The following is an 18,646-nucleotide window of genomic DNA, read 5'->3' on the forward strand; positions in this document are numbered from 1 at the left end:
CCATGCACCTAAAAATAACAATATTTTAATTTGCATTTATTTATTAATCCCTTTCAAGTTGTAACGCTCCGCTGACTGCAATGCCCATTCTGCGGGCAGCACACTGTACCTTTAGCCAAGACAGACCCAGGATGCTGGTGTGCTGTGCTGAGTAGACAGAGGATGGATGTCAGTCACACCTAGGTCAATGTCATAGTTCGCCAGATAGCCGCTTTTAAATCTTATGCCTGTCTGCTTTTAATCTTGTTAACTAAACTTTCTTTTCTTTTTAACCATTGTCTTGCTTTATGAAATGCCCCAAGTCTCTTGTCCAGTATGTTTGTCTTATCAGATTGTAAGCTCTGTTGAGCAGGGACTATTTCTCTTATTATGTGTTTGTACAGCGCTGCCTATGTCTTGTAGCACTATAGAAATGTTAAGTAGTAGTAAGGAAGATGATGAAGGGCTGGCAGCTAGTCTAGAGACATAGTACTGATGTTCCTGCTTCTTTTTTGCTACAGGCAGTGGCACGAAACATGAAAAAGGGAGTGGAAGCTGGAAACCAAGGGGGATCCATTGCTTTACACACATGTTGCATCTGATATGAAAGGGTATCCAGATGGCCAAGGAGCAATACGGCAGCACAGTTTGAAGGATCAGCAGCGGGATCATCTCTGCCTTGGCTCATTCAGGATGCAGGCACAAGGTGAAATTTCGCCTTTCTGATCATGTAGAGGTTAGTGGCGCAACGGACAGCCCTTCATGTCTCTAGAAAGTGAGGGAAGTGTGGATCACCCCCTGGGGCATCATGATTGGCTACACATGGCGTAGATGATACAAGACCTAAAGCCCTTCAAGGATGCCAGAGCTCCACAAGAACCACCTTGGGTGAAGTCATCCCCGTCTCAATATCCTTGAAGAGGGTTTCTGGCAGGAACAAGGACTAGCACTAGAGGTGTTGCTGTTCAGGGACTCTTTGCAGTAGCGAGTAAAAGATAGGCTTCAAGCTCTCACCCAGTGGGATACCTACATGCTGGTCATGCTGTGTGACACTAGGGTGGAAGGGACTAACAGTATCATTAAGGCAGTCTTTCCAAGCAAGCATATATGTAAACCCTATCTTCATCATCACCATTTTTAATGAAGAGCTGCCTTGTTCATATTGGGGTACCAACCTCTGCTCAAAGGGTTAAGCACATCTCTTAGTGAATTTGAAGAAACCCCACTCCACGTTTCCAAAGCTGAGGTGGCATGTCTGCTCAAATATAAAACCAGGGCAAAAAAATCTTCAAAAACATAGGGCCTGGTTAAAGAGCTGCCCTATTTGCCCTCACATGAACTGAAGCCTTCAATAGACAAGCTCCTGAAAAAGAGGACAGCAAAGCACTGTCACAGCGTGGCATCAATGCAGCAAGAAAGTGGTAAACTGACCTCGGTGGTGGTAAAATTAATGGAACTTTACTAAAAGAAAGGTTAGTGGAGTATCATGAATCCAGAGATTACAGAGAGAAAACAGGGTTGGATTAAGGGACGGGCCAACTGGGCAATCGCCCAGGGTGCCTACTGGTAGAGCGCTGAAATCAGGGGGCCTCACAGGGTTCTTTGTGTACGGCTCAAGTGAAAATCTTTCCCTCTACTCCCGACCTGACCATGGATCTGCAAGTCTCCCTTCTCATTAGCCAGTTCATGGGCAGAAGTTATAGGTTTACAGCTTCTACCCATGAATCAGCCACCGAGAAAGGAGAGGATCACAGCGTGCAGGAACTCCGTGTCTTCATGTGCGCCTCCCCTCCCCATGCAGTACCCAGAGCCTGAGCGAGAATGGGGAGCGTGACAGGCCATCATGCAGCACATTCCATGATGGCTGAAGACCAGAAGGGTAGGCCACCTCGGAGCCCATCCTGCGACGACCAAAGCAGATAGGAGGCCATGAAAAAGAGAGTATTGTGCATGTGAATGTGTGAGCCTGCATGCATGCACACACACAAACTTGCATGTGTGTGTGTGTGTGTGTGTGTGTGCATGTGTGAGAGCACTATGATGCTGGCCCTGCACATCCACGGCTTCCTCCTCTCTGTTCGTCTCTTCTTCCTGTACAGCTGCTACCTGCAGCCAAGGAAGACGCTGAAGCACACAAGCGTTGTGCAACATGCAGCACAGAATGAACACCTAGCTGACTTTCACTGCCACAAGGGGTAGGAATATAGATGGGTCTGCCCCCTATGTGCTCTGAATATCTATTTTCAGGTCCTTGCAAATATCTTTTGAAGAGTTGGAAACAAAGCAAATAGCTGATGAATATCCCTTTTTATGATAGCAGATATTCAAATAAACCCCGGTATTTGGGCACTATTCACCTCCTAGAGACCCAAAGTGCCAGGACTGAATTCAACTCATGTAATTTATCTCACTTATTGGGAGATTCATCAAGCCACGGTAGGGCTATGCCGTGCATTAAACAGAGTATATTGCGCAATATAGCCCTAGCGTGGTGATATTGCGTGATATTCATGATCATTTCCATATTTTGTCCTAGATTCCTTCCCCTATTCCAATGAGCTGCTTTACATGGCATTTGCATGCATGAATTTTGCAAATCCATGCAAAGCAGCTCATGCATAGGTCATTTAATGTAAATAAAATAGCGCAGCTGACTTAGAAATGTGTCAGCCATGTTATTTTATCTACAGCTCTGAGAAAATTGCCACTTTAACACGGGAGCATCAAGACCCTAACGCATGTCAGAATGCTCCTGCATCAGATTTAAAGGGCCAACCAACCCAAAAAAAAGCCCAAACTAAAAAAGGATGTGTGGGCAAACCTGGCTCCCCACTCAAGGCGGCACTAACAACCAAAGTAAAAAAAAAATATAAGTAATTGTTTGTGCAAGGATGGAGCCTCTCCCAACCCAATCATAATTTCAAAAAAATACGTCAATAAGGTTCCTCCACCTCCCCTTTCTTTCAAATAAATGTCTAACAGGTCCCCTAGTAGCCCAACCCTCCAATTTAAACAAATCACCTCGTTGGTGTTTAGTGGTGCCCCCAAACCTTCCAAGTCCAATTATTCATTGGTTACCCCTAGGACCCCCAAAATTCCCCTCCATTACCTAAAAAAAGCTGATATCCAGTATGCAGAAGGGCCTAGGATGCCTCCTAGCCCCAGACCCAGTTGGAGCCATTTTGAAAAATGGCGCCAAACTGACTGCCCTAGTCTCATGACTGGGACAAGGTCCAGGCATCAGACCTCAGTCATGTTGTTGCCGTACTGGGTCAGACTGAGGGTCCATCAAGCCCAGCATCCTTTTTCCATGGCCAATCCAGGTTACAAGTACCTGGCAAATACCCAAACACTAAGTATATCCCATGCTAACGATGCCAGTAATAGCAGTGACTCCCTAAGTCACCTTGATTAATAGCAGGTAATGGACTTCTCCAGGAACTTATCCAAACCTTTTTTAAACCCAGCTACACTAGTTGCCCTCCAGCAAGAGCTAAGGCTGAAGCGCTAACAATTGGTGCCACTGCTCACAAGTTTCTGATGCCTGCTAAATTCAACCCTTATAGTCTATGTGCATCTCATTTTAAACTCTTGTAAAACCAGGCCACTCGCCCTAAAAAAAACAGCAGCCTGATTTCTCTCTCAGCCATGGAGGAAATACCCCCTTCCCAAGGGCAGCCCCCCTGTTCACAATTCGCACCCTCCTGAGCAGGTGCTCCTATGCACATACCTGCTCCACCTAATGGAAACTCCAGCCTGCAGGTGGAAGGCTCGTTCTCATTCTATGGGGGATGCCATCACATGGAAAGGGATCATACTGTGACGTTTTGCCTCAAGACAAAACAATGCAATAATGCAGATGTGATATTTTTTTGAGGGAGGGCTCCATTATCACAGCTACAATCCCCAACTGCCCCGTGATAGTGAGTCCCCTCCCGCGAAAAAAAAACCTGCAGCTTTGTGAATCCAGGTTTTAGTGCTGGCTTTTTTTTTTTTTTTTTTTTGCTCTACAAACAAATGTTGCTATTTTCAATAATGTCTTTCTCAGAACATAATGCGTTAATAGCAGTTAATAAGAGTTTGGTCTAATTAGAAAGAACTAGAAAGTGAAGAAAAATAATATACTGCTTTAGCAGCGCTGCATCTGGATTAGAAAAACTTTTGTGGGGTGTAATTTTCTCAAGGATTTATACACACAAGCCCCGTTCATGAGCATGAATCTGCTTTTGAAAATCAGTCAAGGGCTTGTGCCAGTAAAAGAATGCCTTCCCAGGCATTCTTGGGACAGAGTCAGCTCTTGCATGCATAGAGGCCGATATTCGGTGCTAATTAGCTGGATATGTAGGAACTTAGCTGGCTAAGTGGCTGCCACTGAATATCCAGCTATGTTCAATACTTGCCACTTAGATGAATGTGACTTATATGGCTAAGTAGATAGCTGGATAAATTGGGCAGACAATAGGCGTAATGGGGAAATATTACTTATCCAGTTAACTTAGTTGGATAAGGGACAATTTTGGACTTACCTAGTAAAGTTAATTGGATAAGTTAAACTTGCTATAAAGCAGATCAAAGTTAGGTTTATATTTACTAAAGGTTTTCTCCCAATCTGTGTGTATGAAAAAAATAGTAAATAACCCCCTTAGCCAGATATAACTTATCTGGCTAAATTGCTGCTGAATATCCCATATAAGTTAGCTGGATAAGTCTAATCCAGGTAACTTACATAAATGTTTAGATTTGAATAATGGGCCCACAGTTTTCGATCTGCTGTGCACATGAGCTACCTGCTTCGACTAGGTATAACTTTCTGCAAGGCAATCCGTGTGCATATTCTGTCAATTACATGAGCATTTTGAAAGCAAATTTATGCAATTGAGTTCACTTTGAAAATCCTCGGTAAAATCTGCAAGTAGAATGTCGACACAGACTTTACCACTATGTGAGTGGCTTAATATTCCGCTCCCTATGTTGAACAGTGGAAACCAGTAATAATATTAAGCTAAAGGCAGCACTAACAGAAAATGTCATAACATAATGTAGAACAGTGAAATGGCAAATAATCAGGGTAGTCAGTTATCCTCTGCATAAGACAAACACATGGACATCATCACAGCCAGACATCAACACAGGAAGAAAGTTAACAGAAGGGGGGCTTAGGGAATACGTCAGCTACTACCAGCAGAAAAAGAAAGAGAAGTGTAAGGCGCAATCTGGTGTCAAACGTTTTTATTCTGGCTCCAGCTGATGCCTGATTGCCTAACTCCTTATTTATTACACTGTGTGGTGGAGAAACAAGTCTGTTTATAAAACGCAGCAGCTCGTTTGCTCCAAGGCATGGGGGACCCAAGTGGGCTGCTGTTTCCTTTCCAACCTGGCCTGACCCCAGATTGTTAGGAGGGAGGTCCCTCTCTCTCTTTCTCACAGAACAGGGTGCTAGCAAATTGCATGCAGACGTTTTCTAGCAAGCAATCTTTCAGTCTGCTTGAAGGGAAGAAGGCTTGAAGACGGGAGTTTTATCACTGGTTTCGTGTTCTGGGATTTTCCAAATGCTTTGCTTTTGAATGGGATAAGGAGACCCGGTGGATGGCACAGGGATGGCATATCAGAGGAATTCTCGCTTGAAAAGATCCCTCAGTGAGCACATCAAGGATTCAACAAACAAAGCATGGGATATGTTCTGGAAGAGTGCAAGAGAAAGACGATTATCAGGTTAGATGGGTAATTCACTTTGATTCACTCAGCTGTACAGCAATGCCTTGAAAGGTATTATGGGAAATCAGCTGACATCAGGTTTTGAGCCAATGAGTACAGCTGCAATGTTTGATTTTTACCCTTTTTATGAAATGTTATGATGTTGTTAACCACAAATTGCAAGGGTCTAATTTAACTAGATGTTTGCTTTGTGAATGTAGCAACAAACATTGTCACCCATAGGAAGAGGGACTTCTCACGAGTACAAATTAACTGAGCATGCCAGAGTATTATGAATACATCATATCACTTGAGTTTGCTCATTTATGAATGAGAGCAGGGTATCCGAATGCCAGAGCATAGAATGGACATAGCTGGACCCAGTGCAAGATTTGTATTCTTGACTTGATTGGTGCATAGTAGGTCATCACAATCTTCCTATCACAGTCAGGATGTATGATTTCGGAGCTTCTAATCTTCATGGAAATATAATTGTTTCCTAGTAAATGTTAAAGTACTTTAAAATACACTCTGTGATTGTTGAATATAGTTCATTCTTCAATATAAAACTGGCTTGAAGCGTATTGGGTAAGACAGATAAGTACAGCACACGTCATTGGTTGAGAAGATGGACAGTGGACTTCTGTGAGATAGTTGCACCATTTGATACTGTGCAGTATTCTCAAGTGATGACACTACCCTCTTTTTCTGTCACATCCTTTGCCTTCAGAAGGAGTCAGTGCTCTTCTTAATGGCAACACTCATGTTTAATATTACATTTATAAACTGTCTAGCCAAGCCAGAGGCTCAGGACACCATGCTCTACAGTGTATCAACCATTGATCTTGCTCAGCTACTTCTGTTTAACCATTGATTCCTTATTAGGATGAGAAACTCCTGAATGAATGCCCTGGATGTAACTATATTGTTAGAAATGTCCTCTGAAGGTTATCCTGACTGCCCATTGCTTTACAATTCCGTGCTGTAAAGTAAGAGACCTTGATCTGGTTGCTGGTTCGGGCTTCTGCTTCTCAAGATGACCATGGCTAGAAGTGCTGCTGAAATGGTTCCTTCAGTGATGAGAGAGACAGAAGAACTAAATAGTGTTTTTTTCAGTGACACCTAGTGACCTTCTAAGGGTTGGCATTAGAAGAGGCTAGGAAGAGAGCTGCACCCTTACTGTATAAACCATAAGAGGTTGTTGCATTAATTGGTTTTGTCTGTTTCTGTATCTATCAATAGAGAGATAGCTAGATAAAGATATGAATAAGATTACCATATGTCTTCCACTTTTACCAGGACAGTTGCAGCTTTAAAAGGCATAATCTCAACTGCTGATTAACATTATTTATAGTGTTCTGATTTTGTCCACTTACCATGTTTGATGACAGAAGATCTATCATATTTCTTGGATTACAAGAGATGGCATATTTTGTCTGCTTTTAAAAGCTGCTTCTTGGAGTGTATGTCCTGCCCCTGTGCTCAAATCAGTGGCATTTAGCTCCATGATTCTGAATGCTTCTAACTAAGCTGTCACAGTCTAGAGCTATTTATTAAAAGTTGGATGGAAAGGAGAAAGAAACGCTGAAGTGGAAGATATGTTTTAAAAGAAAATGTGTATAAAATGCGTACAGAGATAAGTTACCTGCTACTTTATCTCACGGCTTTGCTTTTCAGCACAGCTATGATTTTAACTCACCAGGAGATAGCAATGGAACAGAAATGCTTGCCCCCTCGCTGACACTGAGCAGGAGAAAGTTACCGAGAAGTGAAAAGTTCTGACTAATTGAAGTTTCAGTCAGTGCTGTGCTTTGCTCTTTCAGTACTACAAATGACGTGCATTCAGCTCCTAGCAACAGGCAAATACGCATGCATAACAAAAATGAAGGGCTTTGAGTAGTTAAGCAATTTGAAAAATCATCTGCCATTATATTATACTGAAGTGTACACGGCAGCATATAGACTTGAATTTGCTGGGATTTTGAATGAAAATCCTACTGCAGAGGAGTTATATCCTAGAAAGACACACCAACAGGTAAAAGACTTGAGGTGTAGTGTTAGAACTGGTGTGAGGTTTCGTTTCGGGGTTAGACAATGCTACCATGGGTCCTCCCGCCATGAAGGCACTGCCCTGGGAAATGGATCTATGCGGCCCCCCCCCCCCCCCTTGCAGATTCTATATCACAAACGAAAATGTTGGCGCTCTTTCTGTAATGAGGACTGAGCAAAAGCCGAACTTCTTCGGAGGAGATTTGCTGCAGTTTGCTGGAGACAGAAAGCTGCTTTCCAGGAAAAGGAAGGGAGACTCAGCCAATAGGTGCCAACTTTGCGCTGGTACTGCTGGAAGTGTGAAAATAGCTGTACCAGGTCCATATGTCATAAAAAGTACCTTATTTAAGTTGAAGTGAATGGGATATTGATCACCGTAGCTGACATTTTGAGAAATGTATAGCTGCTACCAGTTCTGTTTACAGGGAGGGAAGGGTGAGTCCCCTGTATGGGGCTATGAAGGTGTTGAATTGGACCCTTGATAGAGAAGAACCCTATGTAGTAATAAAAATTCACATCAGATACCGGCTGCAATTCCGAATGGCTTGCATTTATTTAAAGTAGATAGAATAAATATGTACAAGAAAAGCAACTACTGCGGCTGCAGTCAATTCTCTTCTTGCTGAACAGGTAGGTGTCCTTCCTAGAATAGTTGGTGCTGTTCACACTCCACTCTTACACAATGAGCTTTTTGTAGTTCTCCCATCTGCCACATGACATAGTCCATGGCTTAGTTTGACTAGATGACCATCATGCGAATACTTTGGAGCTATCTCTCTCCTCCCAAACTAATACAATTAAAGGAACTTTAGTAAGAGTCCATGTGGCTTCTACTCACTATTCCCATATAATTAGGCAAAACAGAAGACCTTGATAATGAGTGCCAGGAAATCTCCTTGGGCTGATCCTGCTGCGTGGCCAGCTTCCAGACGAAGGGTCCTGTATGGAGAATGCTGTTAAATATTTAATCTGAATCCCAAAACTCCCTCCAGACTCTGTTGACATCTTGTGGCTTAATGATGCACAGGTCCCTGTGCTGCCACAAGCTCCAATTCCTACTCTCTCCTGTCACACTCGGAAGCAACGCCTACTCCCTAGAATAATCCAGGAGATCCCAGTACAAACCCTACTGGACTGGAGCTCTTTTAGTTTCACCATAGGGTGAGGACAGAATCAATCCATACCTTGTCCTAGGGAAATGGTTTACCATGTATTAAAGCAAAAGGGCTTTATACCCAATACTTAAATTTGGTCCTTAAAACTTATTCCCTAAATTTTGACTTGAATATATTTGCCTCGATTAGGATCCTAAGTTAGGTTCCTAGTACTGAAAATCTGTGCTAAGTTCCTAATCTTTTTCTCTGCCCTAACTTTGCTTCCATTCTCACCAACTTTATACGCAGTAAAACTAGGCTCCTAAATTTAGATACTCGGGTCTACTCAATTTTGAAAAGGGCTGATTGAGGTGCCTAACTCCCAAATTTTGGTATCCAGACCCTTGAAAATTGATCCCTTTATTATGCTGGGTAAAGAATGGAATTATGGGACAGCATTGGGATTAATAAACTGGGATGCAGGATCAAACTGTTTTGTTGAAGGTAAAACCTATTCTCTGAATCCGTATGTCAAAAGATCACTTTCCACAAAATCTGGGGTGCATTTATAACAATGCTGCCTCCTTCTCTTCAGGGGAATTATGCTCCAAAACCTACTTCTAATATCATTATTGGATGACATGGTGTAAAAGTATTAAATCTGTTCTGCTTCCTTCGCTTGAATGACGTTTGCTGGGAAGGGGGAAGAATTGGGTGGGTCCTGTTATTGTAAGCTGTTGCTGAATGAGTTTTGTAATTGTTATAAAATGAATAAACATATGTTTAAAAAAATATATTGACCGCCCAAGGGCCGACAGATATTTCAGCAGCCTAAGTTTTCTTTCGTGTGGACCCCCTGGTCACCCACTAGATGGCCCTAGATCCTTGCCCTGGCATTACAACTAGAGAGACAGACTATTCTCTGCAGCAATTCCCTCTGAGGCTATCTGTGGTGGTCTGGAGAGTGTGTGTGTGGAGCCGGGGGGGGGGGGGTCAGTCTCTTAGAGTGTGTGGTCATTTGAGTTGAGCATTGAAGGAGTTAGGAGCTGTTTTGGTTTTCCCTAAGTGAGTGAGGCTTATACACCTCACTCAGTATTTTGTTATAGAGAAGGGTACGGTTGCCTGTGAGGATACCTCCTTTATGAGAGAGTAAGATTTTTTTTCTAATGTTGGAAGTGACGGGTGTGAAGCCCTGTATTCCTTGGTGATGATCAATACCCATATCTGCAGGCCAGGGAGCTGAAGACCTGATAGCCACCCTTCTAGACCAAAGAAGGATCATCAGTGACAGCATCACCCCAGAGTGAAGTTGACTTTAAATAGGTTTTTTTTTAATCTCCTTTTTTGTAGTGAGGGGGTTTTGCTAGCCTTCCTCACCAGGAAGCTGGGCTATATAGTCTGGTTTCAGAGACCCACAGACTTTCCCCCCTGGAAGGTTTATCTGAAGGAGTCTGGAGAGCAGAGGAAGAAAGAGCGAGCTACAGGGACCCTCACTGGATCTCCATCCTATGGGGCTAGGACACAGGCTGGGTAACAGAGACTGAACAGTGAGACTCGGGTAGGATTTTTCCTGGCCTAAGGGGATCCCCTCATCTATAGGATTTCCCTAGCCCACTGGGACTCCTTATAAGCTAAATTTAGAATCAACTGAATGTGCAGTAGAATGGTGAAATTCTACGCTTTGTCAGGTTTATGATGTTGCGGTCCCGGTCTTGACAATAGTGGTAAAAAAGTGTAGAAAACTTGCTGTTTGGTGCATGAAAGATTTAGAAGAGAAAAGAAAATTGGTCAGAAAGGCTGAGCATAAACAGTGTAAATCCTTCCAGAATAAAGAGGATTACAATAGTATGCTGAGTATAAAATGATTACTAATAGTTCTGTATGCTTATATTGCACAGTTAGTTACGGATTCTATAAATAAGTCCTTAGAACTGTTCTCTGTTGTCAAAAAATATGATTGAAGTTCTGAAAGGAGTTAGAGATAAAGTTCCACCAAGTCAAGATCTTGCATCATTCCTTCAGAGTAAAACTGTGAGGGTTCGGAATTCATTGAGTAATTTATTTCAGCCTGGTGTTTTAAATACCTGTAATAAGGATGTACAGATTATTTGGTCAGAATCCCTTCCATTAACAACTTTTACAAGAGCTTTTACCCAAATTAAGTCATCATATTGTCATCTAGATCCCTGCCCATTTTGGGTTATAAAGACTATGGTTGCTATACTGAGTGACACTGTGGTTGAGATTATTGATCTTTATTTAGCAGAAGGGAAGGTGAATATAAGACCTATAATAAAAGATCATTCAGCTTCAGCCGTAGAACTCTCTACCTCCCAATTTCAAACCTGTGTTCAATTTTGGTGAAGTGGGTATTATCCCAGTTCGATGATTTTTTAGCTGAGAACAGTTTATTGAATAAAGACCAATATGGTTTCAGAAAAGGTTTTGGAACTGAAATCTTGTTACTTTCTTTATTAGATGATATTTGCTGTAATTTGGAGTTGAATAAGACAGGGATCTTAGTGCAGCTGGATATTTCCTGTGCATTCGACATGGCGTATTATGACATCTTGCTTTAGCATTACATCAGTTTGGGATTGGAGGAAAAGTTTGGTTTGATTCTTATTTACATGATAGAAGTCAGCAAATACAGTTGAATAATTCTATCTCTGACTGGTACATGAGCTCTGCAGAGGTTCCCCAAGGATTCGTTTTATCTGGGGTACTTTTTAAATATTTATATGCAACCTCTGGCAGAGGTTTTGTCATTGCTTAATCTGCCTTTAAAATATATGCAGGCAATGTTTGATTTTGCATTTCTAGTCTGAATGTGGGTGAATTTCTGTATGACGCTTTTAATAGAGCCAAGTCCCTTGTAAAGAATTGGTTGTGTGTGAATGGCTTACTGTTGAATGGAGGTAAAATCACTGGCTTGGGAAAAAAGATCTACCTGTGATTTAAGCAAATATGCTTTCTTGAGGATTTTATAGTTGAATTATCTGGTGAGGTGAGAAATCTAGGTGTGATACCTGATTCAAAACTTTCACTTAAGTCACAAGTTAAAAAGTTGCAAGGATCGCTTTCTACAATCTGCACATGCTTAGATCTTTACAGACTTCCTTGGAAAAATCTGACTTTAGAGGTGTAGTGCAGGCAATCATATTAAACCATCTAGATTACTGTAATTCGTTATACTGAGGATGGTGAAGAATTTGCTGCAATTAGTATGGACTGCAGCTGTCGGCATAGTGTTTGATTTGCATTGGGGTACTAGTGTTTCCCATTTATTTGAAGGACTTGCATTGGCTTCCCATCTCTTTGCGTGTTGAGTTTAAGCTTTTCACATTGGTCTATACATCTATATATTTGAAAATTTCTGTTTAAGGGAAAAGGTAAGCTGGTATATTCTATCAATCAGCAACACAGGGGCTATTAATGACTCCTTCAATAAATATTTACCGCCTGCAGAAAAGTTTTTTGCATTGTAGCTTTTGACCAGTGGAATTCTTTACCATTAGGTCTTCATAATGAATAAGATATTATTTGCGCTTTCAGAAGCACTTAAAGCAATGCTTTTTGTTCAAGGTTTCTTTGATCAGCCAGAAGGTATTTGAAAATGTATGCTTCAGTTGCTTACATCATATTGCATTAATTGCAAATGTTTTTATGTTTTAACTTTGTTTTATTTGATGTTTGTTATTTGCTATTTTTAGTTGAATATGTTTTATGTGATCTGCATTGTATATTGTGGAAACTGTGGAATATAAGATTGAAAAATAAATAAATATAGGAAGGGTAAGCATAAATCCCAGGGAACCTGAGATGAGGAACACCTACACAGAAGGAGGGGGTATTCATGTTCAGAGGAAAAAATCCAAGTACACAACGGCTGTAACTTCACATTTTATTGATGATTAGACATTGATTTAACTTTAAAGAATCAGTAAACTTTATTTGAACACCCAATCAGGGTTCAGCCCGTCTGTCCCTGGAACACAGCATCATATAACCCATGAGAGTGACATCATCGCCTGGGCCATCAAGGCCTGCCTTCACACCCACAGAAAGAACCCACACCCTGGGGACAAGCAGGAGGGGAAGAGGTTAGTGAAGACAAAATTAAGATAAAGGCAACAGTACACAGCAGCAAGAGCGGGGTCTTCCAGTCTTTTACATCATGATTTCATTACCCGCCAGAGAGAGGTTGTATGAGTGCACCCGGTGCAAAGAGCTCCTGGCTCTCAAGAGTCCAATCTCTAGAGGTTAGAGTGGCAGACCTGGAGGAGCTGAGACACACAGAGAGGTATATAGAGGAGACCTTCAGGGACATAGTAGCCAAGTCCAAACTCCAGTTTAGCAGCTCTGGTGTTTTGGATCAGGAAGTGGTCCTGGTTGGAGAGAATCACCCTGGTGTAGCAAGAAATGATCCTGTAACAAGGACCTGTTCTCCAAAACCAACTCCTCCGTCTGTCTGCAAAGATCCTATGTTCTTATGTTATGTTCTTATGTCCTCTTGCATTGTCCTCTTGTACTGAGGACAAGTCTCCCTGGGTTACCCTTCATAGTTGGTGTTTTGATTATTAGTAATGTAGATAGCTGGGTGGCTGGGGGTTGATGTGAGGATAGCTTGGTAATTTGCCTGACTGGTGCAAAGGTAGCGGACCTCATGAGTTACCTAGATAGGATTTTAGACCATGCTGGGGAGGAGTCGGCTGTCATGGTACATATGAGCACTGATGACATAGGAAAATGTGGGAGGGAGGTTCTGGAAGCCAAATTTAGGATTTTATGTAGAAAGCTGAAATCCAGAACCTCCAAGGTATCTTTCCCTGAAATGCTCCCTATTCCACGTGCAGGCCCCCAGAGGCAGGCAGAGCTCCGGCATCTCTATGCAGGGTTGAGACGATGGTGCAAGGAAGAGGAATTCAGTTTTGTAACAAACTGGGCAACCTTTTGGGGAAGGAGGAATCTTTTCTGAAAGGTCAGTCTCTCCCTTAACCAGAATAGAACCAGGCTGCTGATAGAGCAGCTTTTAAACTAGAACAAGGGGGAAAGTTGACAGTCACTCAGCAGTGCATGGTTCAGATGGAGGTATCTTCAAAGGGTACTAATGCATCCCAACAGAGAGGTTCCAATAAAAGCAAGCATAGTCCATGTGCCTATAAGTAAAGAATCACCTGAGCTAAAGGATTGCTAATTATCCCTATCAACTGAAAAGCAGGTAGGTAATTCAAACAAAAAACACACTTTGAAATGTCTTTATGTCAATGCCAGAAGTCTAGGAAGTAAGATGGGAGTAACATAGTAATGACGGCAGAAAAAGACCAAAATGGTCCATCTAGTTTACCCAGCAAGCTTCCTAAGGTAGTAACCGCCGCTCCAAGTAGGTTACCCCATGTTTCTCTTAAGGGTAGTAACTGCTGCTCCGTGCCGGTTTAGCTTTTTTATTTATTCCCATCCTCTAGCCTTTAGGGATCCACAGTGTTTATCCCATGCCCCTTTGAAATCCTTCACAGTTTTAGTCTTCACCACTTCCTCAGGAAGGGCATTCCAGGCATCCACCACCCTCTCAGTGAAGACATATTTCCTGATGTTGGTTCTAAGTCTTCCTTGCTGGAGTACAGTGAGTAGCAGTGAATGATGAGACAGACATTACTGGCATCTGAAAGACCTGGTGGAAGCAGGATAACCAATGGGACAGTGCTATACCGGGGTACAAATTATACTGCAGTGATGGGGAGGATCAACCTGAGGGGGGGTGCTTTATGCTCGGGAGGACATAGATTCCAACAGGAGCATCGTCAGGGGTAGAAATCCCGTGTGTGTTGAGGAAGAGTATAGTGATCAGAGTATACCACTGTCCACTGGGCCAAAATGATGAGATGAATGATGAAATGCTAAGAGAAATCAGGGAAGCTAACCAATTTGGCAGTGCAGTAATAATGGGAGATTTCAATTACCCCAATATTTACTGGGTAAATGTAACATCAGGACATGCTAGAGAGGTAAATTTCCTGGATAGTCACCCAAGCTGCGACTCCTCTCTTCTTGTTCACCCACCACTCTATAACCCGGTTCAGCTCTCCCTTCTGGCACCAAAATTCAGAGATTTTTTTTTTCATTATTGAATTCAAACTTGTTAAGAGCCAGTTCAGCTTGACTTGAAAGGTCTCTGTCATCCAGGTCTGCGTAGAGCAGAAACTGACTTTCTGTAGAGATTCTTTAATCCTTTGCTTAGGAACTGCAGGTCTCACTGATTTCCCATGAGGCAGGGAGGTTCTGATACTCTGCCTAGCTGCAGGAGCAATTTTATGGTCCCATAAAGAAACTTGCTGGCAGAGTCTGGCTGCAGCCAACAGGGCTCAGTTTCTTCCTTCTGACAATCTGTTAGGGGATACTTCCAAGGGCAGTTTAACAGTGCCTGGGCAAGTCACTGTCCAGCAAGCATTTGTTCCTCTTAGAAATTGTATTTCTTACTTTTTTGGCCCCTGATTGCGTCACAGATGTGAGCGCTTGGGCTATGGTGTGGTTTCATAGCCTAGCAGGTGAATCTACCAGGCCCTTGCCGACAACAGGTGGACTCCCTCTTACTAGGACTGGAGCTAGGGCTTCACCTACACCAGCCTCGCTGCCCGCAGATTGAGCCCTTGGGTTCAAGTGGCTGGCAGAGCTTAGGCACGAGTCCTGTAAGGAGTGGTCAGACATAGTCAAGTACCTGGCAGAGGTCAGGGCAGGCAGTGAGCAAACAATATCTGGGTCCAGGCCAAGGTTGGGTCAGGGTTCAAGCTGGGGTCAGGGTAGGCGGCAGTGCAAAAGAATAGTCAATGTCCGTAGCAGGGGTCAGAACCATGAGCCAGGCAGAGATGGACAGACAAGACAAATACAGGGTACTGGGGATCAAGACATAAGCAGGTCAAGGCAAGGTAACAACAGAGCAAGAAGAAAACAGCCAAAGCAAAGGAGGCTATGAACAACAAGTACTGCAGGAGCAAGAGGACCTGTTGCTGAAGCAGTCTGGGAGCTTGGCTGTGGTTTTAATCTCCAGCCCGTGCTGACATCATCTCTGATGTTGATTCAGGTTTCCCGCCACAGGGCCTATGAAGGCAGGGCTGTTGTGTGTGTGCTTGCTCTAGGGAGTGACATAGCGCAGATGGGAGAGAGAGTGAGGTGGTGGTTTTCTTAACGCAATGGAGTCCAGGTAGCACCAGGGAGGGTCAGACTCAGCGGTGTCCTGGATGAATGTAGCCAGGTGTGGGGCCATCCCACGGCTGGTCAAGCATTGCATTTCTCTTTTCCTCTTATACGGGATAAGAGTTTATAAATCAAAGATTGAGCTTAGGGGTGAGTAGGTGTTGGGGTGAATGGGAGGGAAAGACTCTAAAAGAAAGTACCTGCCTTCCCTAGTCTCTTTTCAAATCAAGGTACACAAAAAAGACTAAAATACATTTTAGAGATGTGCATTTGTTTTTGCCGAATTGGACAATTTCAACGAAATTGTCCAATTCGGCATGTTTCAGGGATCCCGAAAAACGATTGGGATTTTCCCATTTTTTTGCGAAAATTTGTTTTTTGGAATAGTGCGTGCTAACAAAAACAAAAACTAACAAAAAGTAACAAAATCTAACAGTTTTTGTTAGCGCGCGCTAAGTTAGCACGCACTAACCCAAAAAATGATATTTTGTGGAAAAAAAAACCCCGAACCACAAAACAAATGACATTTCCTGCGGCGGGCGAAAAACAAAGAATGACACGAACTCAAAAAAACTATTCACATCTCTATACTTACCTAGTCTTTTCTTTTTAAATCAAGACAAGTAAACATTTTTTGGAAGCATGGGAGAATACCAGTGGATTTTTAATGGTGAGAAAGTTCGAGTACAGCTTAGGTTCAAGTCGGATTTGTGGTATTTCAGAATATGTGGAAGACAGGCAGTGAAGATGGGACTCACAGTTTTTCTTAATGTTTAAGGGTTAATAATTTCAGGGTCCTAAATATTCTTGCAGCATGTAAGAGGATCAGCTTTCTGACAACTGGCACTTCCCTTTAAAGCACTTGCACTGTACTCCAGGTATTTTATTTATTTAGAGCTTTTCTATACCGGCACTCATGATAAAATCACATCTTGTTGGTTTACAAGTAACAGGGGGAGTGATAACCTTGAACATTTAACAAGTGAAGAGAAGCAAGAAAGTTACAATAAAACAGGGGAAGCAGGAACTGGGGTAAGAAGAAGATACTCACTGAAAATAAGATATCCCTCTTCCACCCATGTCGTATTCCAAAAAGATATTTTCCCCTTATAAGGCTGATAAGAACGGTTACAAAATACAGGTGGGACCCTATGCACGATGCAAGCATGCTGTTTGTTTTTTTGGTTCTAATTCCTGGAAACAAAGACTGGCAAAAGTTCCCGGTACTAAAAAAGCTGTGAATTGTTTAAAGAGAGAGATTTATAAAGTCAGCTTAAGTAACCAGGCCATTTATTATTACTGCCACACTGGATACTGCTTTTATTTATTTTATGCAAGGGAATGTTTTATTTAACTGCATGCTCGCCTGCTATTTTCCAGGGACTAAATAAGAATTATGAGTGAGAAGTATTACAGCCACTGCAGAACAGAGGATCACCTGGGTAAAGGCACGTTCGACTGCGCTACTTCCGAGCCTCCTTACAGCCCTGCAGAGGATCTGGCAGGCCATATGGTTGCAACAGCTTGGGTGTTTAGAGGATGAATGCTGTCCTTGAATGACCTCCCCTGAAAACATTTGCAGTTTTTTTTCCCCCTGTATTTTACAGTCCTTTGTGACTTTGCCTTTGCTGTTGGAGCTTGAATTTGCGGAAAGAGTAGGTGCCTCGTGCTGACAACAAGATGTGGGCCAGCAATTTGTATTGCCAGTAAAACTGCAAATAATTGGCATGTTTACATGCTTCTAAAGTTCTGCAGGCTTCAGGGGGTATTACTGGTAACAGAACCCACGAGGGAAGGGGTATACTGGATGAACTACTTACAAATGGGGTAAATATTGAAAGAATCAGGCGCCTGTGCATGAACACTTTTTTAGCATGCTTCTGTTAAAACTTTTAGCTGACATGCTAAAACAGCTCTTAATGGCCTATGCATTAACATTTTCAGGTTGCCTGCTAAAATTTGGGTTTATAGCTTCCACAATAACCCAAACCTTTTAGTAGATGCTTATTTAAAATCCTCCACAGTACCCAGGCCAGACTGAAAGGTCTACTTAGCACGGGTGACTTCATTCCACCGTGCCCCCCTGGAAGAAATATCACCACCCCCTCACCTCTCCACTTCCCCAACCCATGGATGAAGGGATCTTGGTAACCCCAATCTGCCCAGCCCTACTGGTAGAAAAATCACTTGGTCCTGGTTGAGAAAGCATAAGCTGTTCTTGCTATAGGAGTGCTGGCCATGCTTTCAGATACAGCCGCCATCAAAGCTGCTGCCACCCACTCTGGATTGGAAGGCGTTTGCCATGTTATCGAGCACTGCGCAGCAAATTCCTCCAAAAGGATACCCACAGTCATTTTTCCTATGCTTCCCTGCTGTTAAACCATCTTTTCTTCTAGATGCTGCCGACTCTCCAATTGCGCTAACAAGGATGATTCATGTGAGGCAGCATGTGATATGCTCAGCGTGCCTGTGCCTTTATAGTTCTTCGCAGGCATGTCTTCTACCAAACAGTCCACAAAGTCATGCACCACTACCCTCCCCCCTTTCTCCTCCTGTTTTGGTGTGCTTTTTCTTTCATAAATATCATACAGACAACAAATATCAATAATGTCACACTACAATTACTCAACAATGAATCA

The 18,646-nt window shown here is 42.7% G+C and overlaps 1 protein-coding gene across 1 annotated transcript in view; it reads left to right on the forward strand.

Annotated features, from left to right (window-relative positions):
• Window positions 1-5,561: 5,561 nt before the first annotated feature.
• Window positions 5,562-18,646, forward strand: part of LOC115080078 (rho GTPase-activating protein 7-like) — a 249,532-nt gene continuing 236,447 nt past the window's right edge. The window contains exon 1 of the mRNA XM_029584110.1: window positions 5,562-5,691. Coding sequence (XP_029439970.1) covers window positions 5,577-5,691 — 115 coding nt within the window. The 5' untranslated portion in view covers window positions 5,562-5,576. The remainder of the gene's footprint in view (window positions 5,692-18,646) is intronic.

Source organism: Rhinatrema bivittatum, chromosome 18 (genome assembly GCF_901001135.1).
Source record: "Rhinatrema bivittatum chromosome 18, aRhiBiv1.1, whole genome shotgun sequence".
Taxonomy (NCBI): domain Eukaryota; kingdom Metazoa; phylum Chordata; class Amphibia; order Gymnophiona; family Rhinatrematidae; genus Rhinatrema; species Rhinatrema bivittatum.